This window comes from Sciurus carolinensis, chromosome 15, assembly GCF_902686445.1.
Source record: "Sciurus carolinensis chromosome 15, mSciCar1.2, whole genome shotgun sequence".
Taxonomy (NCBI): Eukaryota; Metazoa; Chordata; class Mammalia; order Rodentia; family Sciuridae; genus Sciurus; species Sciurus carolinensis.
Genome location: NC_062227.1, coordinates 44,078,759 through 44,099,378, shown reverse-complemented (window position 1 = coordinate 44,099,378; position 20,620 = coordinate 44,078,759). Strand labels below are relative to the sequence as shown.

Sequence of the window (20,620 nt, the reverse complement as noted above, 5' to 3'; positions counted from 1 at the left end):
TAAAATAAAAACAAATAAATAAATAAAAGGGCTGGGGATGTAGCTCAGTGGTTAAGCCCTCCTTAGTTCAATCCCCAATACCAAAAAACAAAAACAAAAACAAACCAAAAACCCAAACAAACCAAAAACCCAAACAAACAAAGCAAAACAAACAAACAAACAAACAAACAAAAAAACCCAAAAACAAGTGTTGGAGAGAATTTGGAGAAAATGGAACCCTTATACACTGTGGGTTGGAATAGAAATTAGTACAGCTACTATGGAAAGCAGTACAGAACAATGTGAAAAATTAAAAGTAGAACTTCCATGTGATCCAGCAATCCCACTACTGCATATATATCCAAAGGGCATGAAATTATACTGAAGGGATAGCTGAACTCCTGGGTTTAATGTGGCACTATTCACAGTAGTCAAGATATGGAACCAACTCAAGTATCCATCAAAAGATGAATGGTTACAGAAAATGTGATATATATGCAGAGGAATACTATTCAGCTACAAAATAAAGGAAATTCTGACATTTTGCAAGAACATGGATGAACTTGGAGGATATTATGTTGAGTGAAATAAGTCAGGCACAGGAAGTTAATTATCACATGGTCTTACTCCTATGTAGAGTCTAAACAGGTTGACCTCATGGAAGTAGAGAGTAGAACAATGGTTACCAGTGGTTGGGATGATTAGAGAGGAGGGAAGGTAGAGAGATGTTGGTCAAAGGATACATAATTACAGTTAGAGAAGAGAAATAAATTTAAGAGATTTATTGAGCAGCATGGTGACTATAGCTAATTATAATATATTGTATTTTTGAAACTATGCATATATTAACTGGTTGAATGTAACCACTTGATAATGTATTTAAACATCAAAACATGTTGTACATTATCAAACATAAAATTTTATTTTTCAATTTTTTAAAAACAAATTCTATCTGAACAAAAAATCAGTGCTATTCTCATTTACCTCACAATGTTGCTTACATAGTGAATTTTATCTCACAGTTCATTATAATTAGTCAAAAAACAAATAAATAAAGAAGCTGCCAATTGCAAAATCTGTTTTGTAATTCCAAATATAGAAGCTGGAGAATTCTGATCAAAAGGGAGAAAATAATCCCAGGAAAGGTAAATTGATTTTCTCTTGAAAGCAGCCATCTTGTTTGTTTGGGGGCAGTTTGGTTGGTTCTAACAGGATCTTACTGATTATCTTCCAGGCTCTGATTTTCCAGGGCACACTTTGAAAAGTAACCTAGGCTTTTCAAGTCAGTTACTGAAAAAATTCTGAAAACATCTCTAACTAGAGCAAAAGAAGAGTACCAATGATGACCTTCCACACACTTGAAAACTAATTAACCTCATTTGTGCCTGCAAGCAATAGATAAACTAGTGCTAGGTCAATGGGATTAATTGGAAGTGACCTGTTAATGGCTGCTCGGGTTTTCAAAAAGAATTGAGGGGACTATGAAGATACCAAAACGATATTCATTTTTACTTTAGTTTTCAGCTTAGGTAAAATGTCTTCGATATTTATGTGCATGTATATGACATAGAGGATAACTTTGAGGATTAAATTAGCAAATGGAAATAAAGCACTTGAAATGATGCTTGCCACATAGGACACAGTATGAACATTTTTGCTATTTTTATTATTAATCTCATATGGCATAATTCTGCCATTGACTTTACATATTTAGGCTTTTCCTCCCCACTAGGATATTCTATAAGGTTCCAAATCACTCGCTAAACCTTTGTATTTCCTATAGCACCACACAATGATGGACACTTAGAAGAATTTGCAGTCACTGAACTCATTCAACTATAACCCCCCCCCTAGCACATACTAAGCATATGAAACTGTGCTCAGCAGTGAATATACAAAAAGGTCAGGATGGAGTTCTTGCCCACTGGGAGACCTCCGTGAAGAGAGGGTGACAGAGAAGTGCTTTCAGAGTGCATCATAGGACATCCTGGATTATAACCTCATGTTGTGAATACTGGAACAGTAGCATGAACGGATGCAACAGGAGCTGAGAGAGGTTCTCAGAGGAAGGAGTAGGTCAGGACGTAGTGTAAAGGCTAGTTAGGGGCTAGTCAGGCACCAATGAGGAATGTGAGCTCTAGGAAATGGGATCAGGACTCAGCACAGGCTCAAAGAGGACAGCAAGCATGGATCTTCGAGTAGGCCCTGTGGCAGGTCCTAGGGTGCACACAAGGGCGCATGGGATGTGTGTCAGAGACCTGAGAAGTTTTGAAAGTTTTGTTATGTCCAAAGGAGGGTGAGGGAGACATTAGAGTTTAACAGCCAATGAGTTAGAAACACTACCTTGAATGTATTTGTGGAGGCAGATCGATCAGTTCAGTGATACTCAGTAAATACAAGCTGTTTGCCATGATGCTAGTCTTTTGAACCAAAGAAAGCATGTTCTCCTCAGAAGCAACAGAAGAGCACATGACATCCCAGGCTTACAGCGGTGGATTTAGAACTCCTCAAGATCCTTAGGACTGTCCAGGAGACCCAAAGCAGAAGAACCCTCTAAAACAGTAGTTTACAATCGGATGGAGAACAATTTCATATAAAAGGAATGGATGAGGTCAGTTTATGTTCAGGGTGCCATGTCACACAGCTGCAGGGGGTGCCCTTTTTTTTCCCTAGCCTGGCTCAATGATATTCCCGGGAGTTACACAGTGAACATTCTGAGTATCAGTTGATGCCTCTGTGTATTAGTAAATGGAGTTGTTGCCCTTTTTAATGCATTTAAAAGCATTTTTAAAAATTAGCTTTAATTTTATTGTTTTCTCTCCTTTTTTTTAATTCATAATTTATTTTCAGGCAATTATTCTTGCTCTATGCTCACCAACAAAAGTTGGAACAAACTAAATATCTTTCATCCCCCTGCACAGAAATACAAAAAAAATTTACCAAACAAGCACAGCTGTTCCATTGGCTTAAAGTGAATTAGAAAAATTTACAGAAAGTAAAACAAAACCTTCCAACCATGAAACATTCCACATCCTTTCATTTTACTTTTTCTTATTACAAAAGTAATGCAGAAAACCATGACCTTGCTTGTTTTGTTGTTGAAATGAAAGCCAGTCAGAGACTACAGAGAATACCCATAATCCCACTTACCAAGAAGCAGCCATGGCTGTTTGTGGGTGGATCTGCCCACACTTGCTCCTTCAGTCAATTATCATTTAACCTAGAACTATTAGTGACAAAGGATCTTCTTTTTTGACTAACATTTTGGAGAGATTCTTCCAACTAAACTGCTTCTAATTAAGTTGTTTTTGGTCAAATTGCTTTCAAACAAGTTACCTGGAACCCACCAAAACTGTCTTCCTGGGATTACTATTTGAAGAGGGACACATGAGACTAATTCAGGCCTACTGATCTCAAAGAGGAGAGTGACACAGTGGAGCGTGTTTCCAGGCGGGAGAATTTAGTCTGTCTCTGGAGGGATGCGTGCCTCTATTGCTTCCTTCGCTGTCCTGAGGGGGACTGACTTGGGTCACTAGGTAGTATGTGGGCTTTGTGGAGGATGATGGGATGGAGTTAGGAGAAAGTACTACAGCAGTTATATTAACTCCTGGGTTTGCAAGAGAACCACAGGCCTCTGGGAACTAGTATGGATTAGCTCAAAACCAGTTTGTGCTTCAGAACTGTGCTGACAATGTGAGATGCTTGCCTAACAACCATTCCCTTCCTCTTTCTTGGTTCCGTATTTGTTCCTGGGCTAAGAGAAAGGAGTGACTCTTCCTGGCCCAGGAAGCGAAAGTGGATTGATTTTGATTGTCCCAGTTGTGACTTTATTCTTCCAGCAACTGGTTTAGGAATTGGTCTGAGATGGTGCCATGGACAATAAGACATAAAGACTGGGTGGGGTGTGATGCGACTCCCCTTCCCTGCAGGAGAGGGGTGAAATCTGAGGAAGAAGAATGCTGAGTGGGAAGATGGGGAGCACCTGGGTTCCTGGGGGCACAAGATTCATTTGGTACATAATGGCTTGGAGAGGTTCTGAAGTTTAGAAAACCGGTTTATCAATTTTCCTCACACTTATATTAATAGGAGACTGTTATGGTTTGGATGTGAGGTGTCCCCCAAAAGCACATGTGAGAGACAGTTCAAGAAGGCTCAGAGGAGACATGATTGGGTTGTGAGAGCCTTAACCTTATGAGAGTGATTAACTGAGTAGTAACTGAAGTGGTAGGGTGTGGCTGGAGGAGGTAGGAATTGGGGTGTGGCTTTGGTTATGTATTTGTATCTGGTGAGTGAACTCTCTGCTTCCTGATCACCATGATGTGAGCTGCTTCCCTCTATCACATTCCTCACCATGAGGTTCAACCTCTCCCCGAGCCCTGAAGAATGAAGCTGGCCTTCTATGGACTAAGACCTCTGAAACCATGAGCTCTTAAATAAAATTTCCTTCCTCTACAGTTGTTCTGGTCGGGTCATTTAGTCACAGCAGTGAAAAAGCTGACTAAATAGAGACTCTTTTATCCAGGTACCTATTAACATGATATTGGATAAGTATTTGAAAATATTTCTCAAGATTCCTCAGTATAAATGGCCAACTGTGACACAAAGTGAGTAGGCAAGGCCCCCAGGGGTTTCTTCCTTTGCTTTGCTTTGGTTCATTTTGCTAAACTTTCTCTTCCCAGCCTAACCCTGAAAGAAATGCCTCCTGAACTACTCTGAAGACACTTTTTTTTTTTTTTTTTTTTTTTTTAAAGCACTGGTTGCAGCACCTTCTACTTGAGCTATTATCTGTAGATAGTTTTTCTATGTCTTTTCTTTTTTCTATGTCTTCCAGGATAACTAAAGACAAACTAAACTTACCCTCATAAGGTCTGGGTGGGCTTCTCTGAATCCTGGCTGCATTTGGCTTTTCAATGAAAGGAAGTTTCTGGAAGTGAAGGAAGCCTGGGGCTTGGAGGTCCCTTTCACCTATCTCCTGGGCCATTGAGAAAACCTCCTTGGAACATGCATAGGGAAATTCCAAAGAAGGAAAGGGTTTTTCTGTATCTTCCTACAGACTTCCTCTCTTATGGAGAGAAAAGAGATACACTCAGAAGCTGACAAGCAGCAGGGGAGAAAAGCGCCTCAAGGCTGTGAGTCACAGATGGATGTAGCTGGGAGTGACCTTCCAGGTCTCTGATACCCATATTTAGAATGTGGAAGGAAGCTGAGGACTAAAGATGTGAAGTAAGTTCTATAGGGAAACTCAGCGATGAGTCACACCGCTGGGCTTCCAACTCCATGGCGCTACCTTTTCTATCCAGTGTTATAAACCAGATTCACAATATTTAGTGTAAGGGATAGGGTGAAATGAAATTTTTCTTTTAAACAGCAGCACCAATATAATTTTAAACTAGTTAAAAATGAAGATTCTTGCTCCTCAGTCCCACCTCAGAAATTCTGGAGGTGGAAATAAAAAAAAAGTCCATGGTCTAAAAAGTCCTCCAGGTGATTCCGATGCATATGAACATTTGAGAACCCGTGGTGTTGGAAAAAAGTCAGGGTTCAAATCCTGGTACCATCTTAGCTATGTGATTTAATTTAACTCTATGGCTTCTTTACTTAAAACAGAGAAATGAGAAAAATCCCATAGTGTTGTTGGTTAAAAATATGTACAGTTAGTGACAGCATGTATATAAATCCTATAGTCACTCAATGTCCTTTAGTTGTCATGTTCTTATTGGTATCCAGTTAATTTTGTCTGCACTATCTCATGCAGTTTTGATTCCTGTACCTTGGCAAGGTGGGCTTTGGAACCTGTGGAGTTCCTAGCTGAGAAAAATGAGGCAATGTGTCAGGAACTTTGATATTTAGAATATTTAAAGGGGAAAGATGCCCAATTTGACCTTCCTGTCCTTACACTGATGAACTACCACTATAAAGGTATAGTAGAACAAACTAGAAAGAATAACTTATTTTATTTTAATGCCAGACTCTGGTAATATTCAGCAAGTTAAAAATAATAATAATCTGTAAGTAAAGGAAAATGTTAATTTCATCAACATTTATCTAATATGAAAACATTTCTTTGATAAAATTCCATGCTCAAAGAAGATTGCATTTCAAAAACTCTCATGAAATGAGGAAAGACACGAATGGTCAGGGGAACATGGTAGGAATAAAGGAGAGGAAAAATGGTACATAAGAGAGAAAAGCAAGGAGAGGTACAAGAAATAGTAACTTACATCTTAATTTGTCCATGATCTTCCCTCCACACAATGTGGCTAAAGCCATTTTGACAGCAAATACTGAAATTTTACCATGGCCTTCCCTGTTTAGTGAAAATAGAAAAAAAAAAAAAAAAAAAAAAAAAAAGAAAAAAGAAAAAAGAAAAAGAACAGAACATGATGTCATTTGGAGTATTTCCAGTAATGAGGTCTGACATTTTCTATTCTGTGGAAGTCACAGAATATGTATGTGACTGCATGCATTTTATGAACACATCCATTTTTAGAAAAAGTTGTGAATACAATTCAAAGCACATTTCTGAAATACTGTCTATTCAATGTTTCCTTTCTCCAAGAGATCAAAATCTTCTAGTTTATTCTTTGTCTATGTCACTTGCTCAAAACATGGGCTGCTAGCCAGATAAATATACACTAGCTAACTATGGATTTAAATAACAGTATATGCTTTTCATATTAAGCTTCACAAGATTCTTTTGTGTATGATGATTGCAGTCTCTATAATTTATTTAAACAAGCTTTGGAAATACACACACACACACACACACACACACATGCACACACTTACACACAATTTCTGAATCTGAGAATTTGAGATTTTTTTCCATCACATAATTTTTTCAACTATCATTTCATACCCAAAGGTCAACTGTTCTTATGTGACATAATTACTATTTAAAGGGAGTTGCCATTTTAAAGGGGCAAAAGTAAAAGGTTTGTTTGAATGCTGCTACTTCTATCTGTATTGACACAAATACTGCCAAGTCTTCATTGATACAGGAAGTACAACCAACTTGTCCTTCACAAAAGGTGATATAAAGGACATATTGTAAGAATGTTTTAATATTGTAATAATGTTTTAGCTAAATTATTTTCCAGCTGGAATGAACTATTTATTTTTATATCCTTGGAATCAGAAATAATATCATATTAGTAATTAATTGCTTTGATAGTTGCTACTCTTAGGAATGATCAAGAGTTATTAAAAATAATGTGACTGAAAGGTAAAGTCTGCATTAACAAGGCTTTAATATATAGAATAAATCCCTTATGGAAATAAGGTTAACATAAGTGATATAGTAAAAGAAGAAGGTATACTAAGTATACTAAGTGGTTGTGTCTTTGTTTCTTTCTAGACTTAAGATGGGTCATTTGTTATCCACCTTTGTTGCCATTGTTCTTAACATAGTACCTGAAATACAGTTAGCTAGAATGCAGAAACTGACTGAATGCCATGCTAGTAACTCTCTAAGGCTATTGTTTTAGCCTGAGCACCAGATTTATGTAATTGTTTATTGGAAATTTCCAGTAGGATACCACCTGCCAAATCAGGTAAGTTCAAAATAGAATCGATTATCTTTACAGAGCCCTCTTAATAATCAAACCATCTGTAATACTAACTGTGTTTCCTCCAAAATCCCTATTCTAGTTGTTAGAACCACTATGGACCTTGTTACCCAAAAATTGATCTTAGGGCAGGAGTCACCTTTGATGTCTTGCTCTTCCTTAATTCACCAACTTCCTGAACAAAGGTACCACTGAGCTATACATTGAGTCCATTCCCTTCCACCCATTTTCATGCTTATGCTCTCATTAGCTCTTGCTTTAACACTGTAATAACCTCCAAAACAATCTTTCTACTTAAATACTCATATGACAGATTTGACCATACTGTTTCATTGTTTAAAGTCCTTGTTGCCCCCTTTTGTTGACAGGGTGAAGTTCTAACTTTTTCTCATGGCAAACCTCATTATCTTTTCCAGTCTCAGTAACCAGCCATGATTTGTGTTATTGGAGGGCACACCACAGAGACTGTTCAATAACTCCTGGCCCCTGCCCCTCTCACCAAGGTGTGCCCAGGATCCTCCCACCCATTCTCAGGACACTGATCAGTACCATCATTCACCCAGCTTTTCTCTTAGATGGGGAGAGAATCACTCCACCTTCACTCTTACCTATCAGGTGACACCTATCACACCAAGTGACCTTGATTTGGTTATTTCCATGCCTGCAATGATCATACTGTGAGATTCTTGGGGGCAGAGATGATTCTTCTGAATTAGTTAAATTCCCAGTGCAGCATTTTGGTCTCTCTCAGAATTAATAACTGATACATTTTTTATATTAATGAATGGATATTAATCTTTATAATAGATGCCCCTAGAATTTTGAGTGTCCATTCATTAAGTTGTTCAGTGATTTCAGAGCAGGTAGCTGTAATAAAAATGCAATGATTATGTAAAAACCATCTTATTCAAAATTATTTTATGTCCCCTGATTCTCATTTGCACGGAGAACTGGAGGTATCAAACATTTTACTTCAGGAAATAGCTTTCTTTTCCTAAGTGAGACCATGGTTCAAACAAGAATGGAAAAATCCACCAAGTATGGAAGATTAGGAATAATTCAGCAAAAAGGAGTCTTCAAAATGCTAAAAATTTGAGAAGCATTACAGTGAGATTTCAAGAGCAATACAATTTCCTTTCAATGATTCAGAGAACAATTTAACTCAAGGGAGAGGATTGAGTACTGATGACGTTGGAACAGAGAGTTCTCCAAATCACTCACAAGTGAATTCTTAAACCTTAGTTTTAATGAGGAAGATCATAGGGAGATCACCAGTCCTGTCTTTTTCCTAGAAATGAAAGGCTGATCATATTAAATTCAACAATGGTTGTATCAGAACTATTCTGCCAAATTGACACAATAAATCTAGATAAATCACAGAGTGGAGGGCAGCTGAATGAGTTTTGCAGGAACTCAAGGGTGAAATTAGGCCACTGGAATCCATTGTTATGCAAGCTACTGTGCCAGACTGCAAATGTGACCCCTGTCAGGAAGAAGGACTGCTGGTTGGGGGTAGGGTTGCAGGGATTTAGATCCTGGTAAGCACCAACACTGGTTAAGTTCAGACCTCGCTCACTCCAGGGGCGCCAGAGACCTAAATGCAAATGGGTTCTTCTTTTTCGGTTTTGTTTTTTGTTTCTTAAAGCATGTTTTCAGTGGGTATAATGGAATGGAGAATCAAAGAGGAAAGATTTTCTAAAAATCTTTGACTAAATTCTATACCAAAGGCCATTGCTTGGGACCAGGTCACAACAGGACCAGGGTCCCTATTTTGTTGTGAAAAAGGAATTGGCATTGACCCAGGAAGCAAGGAATAGAGAGAAGCTGGTACACCCCACAGGGAGACTGGGAGAGCTATGTTCACCAGAGATTGTCATTAGTTGGACCCTGGTTTGATTTATGAACAGTCAGCAAGATCTCTTAGGTGTCTGGGAATGGAAAGACAGACTCATTAAGACAGATAACAGGAAGCTCCCAAGAGTCTTATGCAAAGGAGCAGAATAGTAGCATATTGTTCCAAAATGAGTCTGAATGCCTCAGGACTAAAGTAGTACACTGCCCCAATGGGATGCTGGTGATCAGCCACAACTCAAGAAGCAGACCTGAGGAGATAAACACTCAGTTTATCCCTAGGGCCGGAAGGTCAAACAACCTGGGAGCAGGCAACACTGGGAACAGTACGACAAAAGGCTATACTCTTAGGAAAAACTGTGAGAGCACACCTTCAGTTTCAGAAGCAGTTCTGATTGTCACCTCGTGTGTTTGAGTGTACGCATTAGAGTCACAGACTTAGGAGTCAGTAATCAAAGACTGGACCATGCAAACTTTTCCTCATGAATTAAAGTTGCTAGTGCAGTTGATTCTGTAGTAGTGTAAAAGGCACAGTAAGAGCTTTAAAAAGAAACTATGATTAGCATATCATTTTTATTAAAATAATTTTATCTGAAAAAACAATAAGATTTTACTTATTCTTGGGTTTTCCCTTTCAATGGAGACAGGACACAATGCATGCTTTATTCCTTGTTTCCATTACTGTTTTTTTGACATTATGGAATATATTCTGGTTTTAAGCCAGTTATCCCAGAGTTTTTTCTTGTGCGAACGTTACTTTCCTGTTCTAGCTTGAGATCCAAAAATATCCAATTAAATTGTTCCTATGGTTTTTAATTAATACCCAATAAGGTGTTTTGGAGAATTAGGTTAATCTAAGTAAATTACCAAAGGCACAAAACTGAAATTCCTCCATAAATCAATGTTTCTTTAACTCTTTTATTTCGCTTTCCACTTTGTTGTTGTATCTAGATACTTGCCAGTTCTCCCGGGGCACAACTGATTGGAAATGGAAAGAGGCAAGCACTTACCCTTTGGCTAAAATATATATGGTTAGTTGTAGAGTGTCTCAAGAAAACATGGCTTAAAGTTTGACTCATCATAATAAAAAGTGAGTAACTGCTTTACTCTGGGCTGGGTTTTCCATTACCTGACCAAGAGACAAACTGAGTTTTATCAACTAATATGCTATTTTTAGTGAAAAGTTGCCTGGAAGGGAAAATTTGCTTTTGACAAGAAAGGAAAGCAACAAATAGATATTGATAGACCTGCCTGGGATGCCAGGCTGACCTCAGAACAGTACATTTTCTACAAATTGCCAAGAGAGTTTCCTACTTGAAGCAACAGAATCCTGAGATAAATCTTTCGTCCTCAAAGTGAGAGCTGAATTCTGACTCATACTTCCTTGAACAGGCTGAAGAAATTATTTTTCTATTTAAGAGTGCTAAAATCAGAAGCTCTTCTTTTACCAGCATATTTTACAAAAACATCTGATAAGCATTTTTGATAAGCAGATGCACAGCACTCAAATTGCTCTTTCTCACACACTTTGGTGGCTTAATTAATTGAGAATTGCATCCTCCCCCATGCCTCCACAACATGCCTCTGTGGTGACACATTTCTTTATCTGGGATTATTTTGCTCATAGAGATCACTCATGTTGTCTCTCACTAAATATTTATTGGCATTGTCCCAGAAGTTGGGGATAAACAGATGAATAAGAAAAGGTTTCTACTCTCCATTTGCTGACAGCCTATGGGGGAAAAGTCAGGAACCGTTAATTTTAATACAACCCCCACCCCCATCAGAGCCAGCCTCAAGGGCATCTCATGTCACTTCATCTTGTCTTTTTATCCTTTATCTCCAGCCTATCACAGCATCTAGCACCTAGCAAGCTCTCAACATGTTAGTTAAATTAATGAATGCACAAATGAAAAGAAACTTTCTGATTTACTGTGGGTATTTATATTGAGAAAAACAAAGTGAGTAAAATTACAGTGATCTACTTTATAGTCCTTAATATCTGATCATGCAGTTATAGGATGCCTTGAATTCAGAAGTGATGACCTAGTCTTGTCTGGGGATAGTGAAGTTAACCTGTGAACAAACAGAAACTCTTTATGGCCCTGACATCCCTGTGGGTTTTCTACAATGCCAGTAAAACCCTTGGGAGAAGAATTCTTCCTAGCCCTGGGCCAGGTAAGGACAGGTGGGCTTGCCAGGAGGTTATCTAGAATGGGAAGGGTTAATACATTGGAATGTTCCCAAGCTTCTCTTAAAATTCCATCTGCCACTCATTCAAAGTATAACTTGGATAAAAGATGAGTGACATTTTAGGATGTTGAATTTATTTATAATTGTGTAAATTCTTTGGAAAAAGCTTCCATTTTAGCCGCAAGTAGGAATCTTGAACAAAGTATTTTTCAACAGATTAAAATTTTATTTACTAGGGAAGAACATTCTATGGACACCTTGAATTTAAGATGTGCTAAGAAAAAAATCACCAAGCTAAGTAAACACTTTTAAATACCTGGTTTTAGCTGTATAGATAATAGAAAAGAAGAACGTTTGGTTTTATGTAACTCTTCTCTCTTTCCTTTGCTGCTGCACATTCACACAGTCTCAAACATGACCAGTACATTTTGTTGGCACACAGAGAAATGACTGTGTGCTTCTTACATTAAATATCAAGATAATTTTTAAAATTTAAAAGGCAGAAGAAATTTGGCAGAGTTCTAAGATCATTTCATCCCTCTGCATTTGAAACAGTGCCATGGTCCCTTTCCTGGTGTAGGGGGCTCATAAGTGGGAATTATTGTTTACATGGCTCAGCAAGGGGTGATATGTCACACAGAAAGGAAAATGCCAGGATTTTGTATTCTCTACATACATCACATGATGGATTTGTTGTTCTGGGCAGTTGTCATAAAACTGACTCTCATGTTACAACATAAAATTTGTTAAGTGCAAATATTTCCTCCACATACATTCTGTCAAATATGTCTAAATACCTCAAACTGGAAAGGTTATGAATGTGAGCATAATACTAATATTCTGTAATAAGCTGGGTAAGTTGGGAGAAAAAAAGTGTATTCATTCTCATATTTTAAAAATGAAAGAGAAAGCATACGGGAGCAGAATTAAAACCAATTCCTGAAACAAAATGATCTTTTTTTCCATTCATTCCATGCAGTATGAAGCTGTATGACCTGCAAATTATTTAATTTCTTTATGTCTTGGCTTCATCACCTCCTCAACCTGGAACATTGTAATCATACAGTGCTAAATTAGTAAGATTGTTGGCACACAGTAAATGTTGAGTGCTTCTTAGCTCTTATAACTATCATATTATTATTATAATTAAAGAACTGGCATTAAAAATACAACTTGACCCCTGCAAATAAGAAAATCAGTTACCTTTAATACTTATTACTGACCCACTATGAATTTTGAGTGACTGAAAATAAGTGGAAATGATATTTGCTAAAAACAAGGTCACTGCCACATAATCTTTGAGAAATTGACCTAAGAAGAGAGATCCTATTGAGTTGAAATAAAACTAAGACTGAAGTTATTAGTGATTCCTAGGGAAGTAGGAAGAAAATAAAAGAAGCCCATTCAAAGTTGTGAAAACAAAATCACCCACATTAGTAACCATGAAAACATGGTACAGAGGGTATGGATTTGAGTGACCAGGACTCAGTGATCTTGGTAATATAATGGAGATTAAAGAGAACTTAATCTTGAAAAAAGAATTAAAAAAAATTTGTGTAATAAGAGCTAAGACAAAAGGTTAATCTTTGATTTTCACTCATTAATTCCATTCTTGAACTGGAGACATGGTCTCAGGATTGGTGCATAAAAGAATAAGCCATAGTCCCACCCAGAAAATGGTCAGACATGTGCTGTAAGAGAACAGGAGAATTTTGTACAAGGAACAGTGGGACCTGGGAAAGGTGATCAACTTGACCATGAAAAGCAAAGGGCTCCATAAAACATCAGAGTTTGTGACCACACATCTCCAAAAGGTTGCTCATTACAGACTTTGAAGAATTATTTTCATCTTGTAAGTTTTTTCCCTATTTTTTCTTTTTTGAGGTATTCTCTACTTCCTAAAAAACGATAACAGCAGCAGTCAAGAGCCTTAGAACACTTCAAGGAGATTTATTTTCCCCACTGGGACGTGAGAGCAAAGCTGTTGTCAGTGTTAGAGGATTCTGAAGGAGAGTGCTGCAGATGGACAGCTCTTGCCAGCAGACAGGGGAAGGTGACTGGTGGGTTTCTGGGGTACAGAGAGGAAAGACACAAGAGGAAGACACTGGCCCAAGCTCTGGCTATTTCCTAGTATATCTTTTCCCTGTTAGGCCCCATTTCCATCTTCTGCCAGCTCTTTCCCCATCCTTCCCAGGCATACCAATCTACCTCCCTAGTTACCCTAGAACAGATAGCTAATGATTGTGGGAAAGATCTGCCTGGAAGTTGGCTCTAATTGTTCCCTAGGTGACCCCTGTTCTCAGGGAAAGAGCCATTATGAGGAAAGTCAGGAGGAACAAATATGTTCAAGACTCAGAAAAACTGTCTCTTTAGTGACATAATGGCAAGCCCTGGCATAGGCCACGGGGGTCAAGTACTATCTCCTAACTTCATGCAAGTATCCTACAGATGCCACTATGTACCCTGTCTTCTAAGAGTCCTACTAGGCCAAAGAACAGAGGAACCTTGCAGCTATGAAACATGACTATCTGCAGGAAGCATCCTTGTATGGGAACTGAGGTCCAGATTTTTTGGGGGTGTATGAAGTGCTATTCTTGGGGAATTATGGTTGTAGGAAGGTGAATCTGGTTTCCAGGGATACCTCTATGTGAAGTGGGCTTTGATCATTATTTCAGAGTCCAGCTGGGTGGGTCTGATGAATTTTAAGACACTGCCAAAAGAATGAGCAAGTTTCTTTGAATGTGAGTTCTTATTCTTCATAAGTTTAAATTGCTATTCTTTTTAAAACATTGTCTCTTTAGGGTCCACCTTCTTAAGGCATCTCTGTTTTTCATTTTGAAAAAATTCTTATGTTTTAAATATGTCCAAGTAGCAATAGAATAAAATCCTCTAAATGTTTTAGTGATTCTACAACAGCAACAGCACATCTTTGTTTTACTAGTATCAGACTCATTCATATTTGCCAAAATATAGAAGTTTGTCTTAAACACTTGGGCTCAGTGACGGGTGGTAGGAAGTGACTTCAGGTTTCCATACTGGAGCTCATTTGGGTAAACAGAAGTTGACTGTTATAAGAAATAGAGTCAGACACTGATTTTATTCCTAAGGTTTTCTGGTTACATTCACTTCTAAGTTACATTTCCCATTAGTTGTACTTTCTAATGGCTTACATTTCACATTATAATTCCAAAAACAATTGGATGGAAAATTTGAGTACCAGTAGAATTGCCTACATGCATTTGCTCTGCCGAGAGAGAGATAGCAGAGGTACCTTCAGACTTGGGTTTCAATGTGGATGTGTCTAAAAATCTCTGCAATGAGACCTCTCAACGTGGATGTGTTTATAAATCTACAATTGAGATTAGGGAAATACACACTGGGGTCTTCCTATCTGTAAGAAGAGTAGGTAAAAAAATAAACATTTCTTGTGAATATTCTGTGACTTGCTCCTTACCTTGGGATAGCCCTTAAATTTAGCATTCATTAGTCTTGCAATGATTCAGCCATACGATCAGTGGCTAGTTAGGGAATATTTATGGCTATGTTTTATAATGATTTAATCAATATTTCTAAATAATAGTGAAACATCTAGCTCTCTTAGTTGGAGTCCCATATATTTCACAGAACACCTGCTCTCTTACTATTAATTCAGCTCTGATTCTGTATTTATGGAGTGGGTACAAATTATTACTTAACTTGGATTCCCTGTGAATCTTTCAGTAATAATCCAGAACTTAGTGGGAAATTATATTTCATTTTTTATATTTTCCATTGTTACACTTTGTTATGATTTCGATCTTAAGTGTCTCCCAAAGGCCTGAATGCTAAGGGCTTGGTCATCAACCTCTGGTACCACTGGAGAGAGTGGAACCTTTAAAAGGTGGGGCCTAGTGGAAGGACGTTAGGTCACTGGGGGTGTTATTCAGTTTTTTGTCACTGTGACCAACAACATACCTGATAAGAACAACTTGAAGGAGGGAAGTTTATTTTAGGCTCATGGTTTCAGAGATTCAGTCCTTGGTCAATGGACTCCACTGCTCTGAGATGAGGCAAAACTTTAGAGTGGAAGGATGTGGCAGAAGTAAACTGTTTAACTCTTGAAAGCCAAGATGCAGATAGAAAGAGAGAGAGATGGGGGATGTGGGGCAGGGACAAAGTGCAATCCCCAAAGACACATCCCCAGTGACCTATTTCTCTAGCACATCCCACCTGCCTACAATTACCACCAAGTAGTACTTTTAAATTATTAATCCATTAGATGAATTAATCCACCTATTAGTTTGTAGTTCTCATAATCTAATCATTTCACCTCTGAACATTCCTGCATGAGCTTTTTGGGGAATACCATAACAGGGGTGTGCGTTTGAAGGGACTGGCACCCTGGTCCCTTCCTCTCTCTCTTTGCTTCTCCGTCACCATAAGGTGAATGGAATTTCTCTGCCACATGCCTCCATCATGAGGTACTGCATCATCACAGGTCCAAAAGCAATGGGGCCAAGTGTGGCCCTGTGAAACCTAAGTCAAAAAAAAAAAAAAAAAAAAAAAAAAAAAGAAAAGAAAATCTTCACTCTTTATTGACTATCTCAGATATTCTGTCACAGTGATAGAAAGGTGACTAATATACATGTATAACAAATAAGTCCCATGTAGTCTTTAATGGAAAGTCTGAGAGTTGCCACGTTCATTTTAAGAGGCCAGGACAGAAAAGGTGGTGTAGAAATTCCATGGCCTGGTTCCATTCTCTGCTTGTCATTTGGAACCACAGCCCTTTCTAACTGTCTCACCACTCAGTTACCATAGCAATCAGGCCAGAGCAGAACATCTATTACTGAAGTCTGCAGAGAAGAAGCAAGGAGTCTACCGAGTTGGACCGCTCATTTTAAAATTGCTTATTTCAACTTACAAGGTAACCATCATGGAGACAATAAGGTATGCTGGTAAAACCAAGCAGGGACAATTCTGTTACCACTCTAAGTTGCAACGTGACAGTTGGTGACTTCGAGTAGCATAATGACATTAACCTGACTGGAATGTCTTCACTGCTGGGTTGAATGCTCCCAAGCACTGGGCAGACAAGCAGACTGAACGAGACCTTCAGAGCGTCTTAAAATGTGCTAAAAGGTCAGGTTAGCAATTTCCCTTTTTAATATTCAAAATAAGTAGTGAAAGTGGAGGTAGTGATGGTATGTCCAGACTTGGTCACAGTAACAAAAAGGCAAAAGCCCTTTGAAATCTAGGTCTAATAATGTAATTCAGTGGAGTTTTCACCTTTCATGATGCTGTCACATGCACCCTGGAAAAGAAACCTTAGCTGAATACCTAAGTCCCCACTCTGCCACTAACATGCTGCGAGACACTGGATAAGTGACAATCTCTTTGTGCTTCAGTTCCTTCATCTGTAAAATGAGAGATCTGGATGAACAGTCTTTAAGATGTCAGCCAGCTCTGAAATTCTCTGATTCTATGAGGGGGAATTATACTATAATGAGGCTGAGTTTCAACTGTGCTCTGTGAACAGCATGCACTGTTTTATGGTGCCACATAATTGACCAGTCCATTTAATGCAAGTCATGGTTACTTTGACTAGGCTAGTCAAGAAACCCTTTTCAATTTCTTTCCCATCTGCTCTAGGGTCTTGTTATGACACCTCAGAAACACTGTCTTAGACAATTTGCGGAGAAGAGAGTTAAAAACATCTTCCTACTTCACGCTTCATTAAATCTCTCCACAGGAACGCCGTCACACCACACTCTTGAGCGTCCATAGCTGCGAGGTAGTGTGGGATGAGTTAAATAAAGGTCAGCTCATAAAACACAATTGTTCTCACATTCCTGTGGCACTGTATTTACTCTCTAGTCTTTTCTGCAGCCTTTAAAGTTTCTGTCAATCACATGGAATCTTTATTGACATAAGCTCTGATGAAGAGAAAAGAGATAGTTACTCTAGAAAATTATTGGAGAAAATAACCAAGGAAAGAGCCAAGAGAAATGGAAACCAAACATATAGAGAGCAAGTGACAGTCAGATCGAGCTTACGGATCAAAGGCTGCCAGCAGGAAGTTAAGCAGGAGGCTGATGGACTGCTCCACATGGATTTGGTGAGTGGTTGGCATCCGTTTGTTAAGCTGGTAAAAAATGGTGGAGAGCACAGCCTCCAAGCGGGCCACATTCAGCTCTATGTTTGGGTCCAGGTTGTTCAGAGCATTTTCCCGCAGTGCTTCTATGACATTCCAAATGTCCACCAGGTGCACTGCAATTAAAACAGAGTCAACACATCAGCCCAAAGTGCATGGAAAGGCAAATACATTACTTTACATGTTCATCTGCCCAGGTTTCTCTAGACTCCTCATGTGTCCTGCTGTTGTAGGGGTCGGCACAAATACATGGACCTAGTGCCCGATCTCTAAGACTTGAGGTACAATATTTAACAACAAGCAATGGTTTACAGAATACTGCAGTAGACAGCCCTTGAAATACAGCTATTATCCTCATGCTGCCTGTAAGAAAACTGAGCATCGGGGAAGTTAACTGACAGGTGCGATGGTGCAAGGTCAGTCAAGGGCAAAGCTGGACTTTGAATCCAAGTCTATCTGGATGAAAGCATTTTCATATACACGGTGACCCTCAAAAAGAAAAGAAGACCAGAATCTTCATTCTAGTGGCTTAAAGGACAGACAAAGTGCATTTGAGTATTTAAAATGTCTTCATTCTTTTGTATATATTTCTAGTAGTATGTAGTTTGAAATAAGAAAACAAAGGAAAGTTAAGGTATTCTACCTAGGAAAACAAGGGGAAAAGGAAAAATTATTTATGCAGTGCAGCAGCAGAATGAAGTCAGAGATCACTGGCTACCCTGGTCAAGAACAAGCAGTTTCTCCCTTCCATTATTGACTAGCTAATCTAACTTGAGTCATGGTTGCTTGCATTAGGATAGTCAAGAAATCTGTTTCTGTTTTTTCCTGTTTGTTCTGAAGTATTTTTACACATTCCGGAAACCATCACTACCACAAAGATAATGGTGGATAGAGAAGAAGTCCACCACCCCAAGAATTTCTTTTGTGCTCCCTAGTAATCCATTCCCAGCAAGAAGGCCACAATTTTCTGGAATTTAAAAAATTGGAATCATACAGTATGTACTGTTTTTTATCTGGATGCTTTTACTTAGTGTAACTATTTTTAAAATATTTTTATTTGTAAATGGACACAATACCTTTATGTTGTTTATTTAGTTTTTTAATGTAGTGCTGGGAATTGAACCTAGTGCCTCACACGTGCTAGGCAAGTACTCTACCACTGAGCACAACCCCAGTCCTAGTGTAACTATTTTGAGATTCATCTATGCTGTTTCAGTATCAGTAGTGGGCTCCTTTTCATTGCTGAGTAGTTTTCCACTATATGAATATCTCAATTTTTTTTGTGTGTGTGTGTGCCAGGGATTGAAGCCAGGAGTGCTTAACCACTAAGCCACATCCCCAGCCCTTTTTATTTTCATTTTGAGATGGGGTCTTGCTAAGATGCTTAGGGACTTGCTAAGTTGCTGAGTCTGGCTTCAAACTCATGATCCTCCTACCTCAGCCTCCAGAGCCACTGGGATTACATGATATATCACAATTTGATTATCACCTTGCCTATGGATGGACATTTGAGTTGATCCAGTTTTTTGGTTGGGATGAATGGAGTTGCTATGATAATGTACAAGCCTTTTGATAGATAAATGCTTCCATTTCTCTTTGTAAATACTTAGAAATGAAGAGGCAGGGTTGTATAGTAGGTATATATTTAATTTTAAAGAAACTTTTCAAGTATTTTCCATATTCCTATCAGCAGTATGAGCGTTCCGTTTCAGTTCCTCCACATCTTCACCAAGTTTTAGGTTCACTTTTCATTGCACTTTTGCATATGCAAATAAATATTTTGTCTTTTCTCAATAAAATATATTCACATTTCAGTCCTTGAGAAATGTGTCCACCACCTAAGTTTTTTTTTTCCAACAACTCCCTAGTTTTTATCTGCTACCTTTTGGCTCACTGTGATACTATATTTAAGAAACAAAATTAACATCTATTGAGTGCCCACGTTGGGTGCCTGGCATTATACTGTAAGATGTGTAATGTTGTCTCCTCTCTTTTCCTTTTGTTTCTCTGCACAGATGCTGTGATTTCTTGTTTTGGTATAGCAGGACCTTATTACCAACAAAGAAAGTTTCTTGAAGTCAGATTCTTTTCTCCCAGGCTGGGTTTAACTGTAGGACTTTTGGGTTCTGAGGGACCAGGGTCAGACCTCCTGGTTACCAAAACAGGCATAATAGAAAACAAAATCCCCAAAATTTTATTTTCATAACTAACTTTACATGCATTTGAGACCAAAAAGGTACATGGATTATGCACATCTTGAAATTAACAAAGACAGGTTTTATAGAACCTTCTCTGTGTCCTTCACTTGTATGTTTGCTGTTGCTTTTAACTACATCATGTACAACCAGAGAAATGAATAGTTGTGCCCCATTTGTTTATGATGCAATCTGTAAAAATAAAAAAAATAATTACTTAAAATAATATTTTATGTTATGAAGAGAAGAGACTGCTTAACTGCAAGGAATGCTGGAGCTCGCTGGTAAGACAAATCATTTACCAACGGAAATACTTTAGTATTCATTAGATTAAAAAAATTCTGATTTATTAGATTTGGAAAAAGTCTGTTTTGGTTCCAAATATGCAATCTTTTCTGTATATCAAAAATATTAAACAAGGCAATTATTTATATTTCTTTCTTTCTTTTTTTTTTTTTTTTGTGGTGCTGGGGATCAAACCCAGGGTCTTTACCAACTGAGCTATCTCCCCAGCCCTATATTTTTTTTTTTTTACATATTTTTAGTTGTAGATGGACACAATACCTTTATTTTGTTTATTTAATTTTTTAGTTTTCTTTTTATTTTTTTAATGTGGTGCTGGGGAATGAACCTAGCCTCATGCACGCTAGGCAAGAACTCTACCACCGAGCCACAACCCTAATCCCAATTATTTGTATTTC

At 38.2% G+C, this 20,620-nt stretch overlaps 1 protein-coding gene across 15 annotated transcripts in view; it reads right to left on the bottom strand.

Annotated features, from left to right (window-relative positions):
- Dtna (dystrobrevin alpha) overlaps positions 1 to 20,620 on the bottom strand; it is a 344,317-nt gene that overhangs the window by 78,706 nt on the left and 244,991 nt on the right. For all 15 annotated transcript variants that reach the window (XM_047525921.1, XM_047525920.1, XM_047525922.1 and 12 more), the window contains 2 exons: positions 17,627 to 17,840; positions 6,201 to 6,286 (listed from right to left, as the gene is read on the bottom strand). In XM_047525921.1, coding sequence (XP_047381877.1) covers positions 6,201 to 6,286; positions 17,627 to 17,840 — 300 coding nt within the window. The remainder of the gene's footprint in view (positions 1 to 6,200; positions 6,287 to 17,626; positions 17,841 to 20,620) is intronic.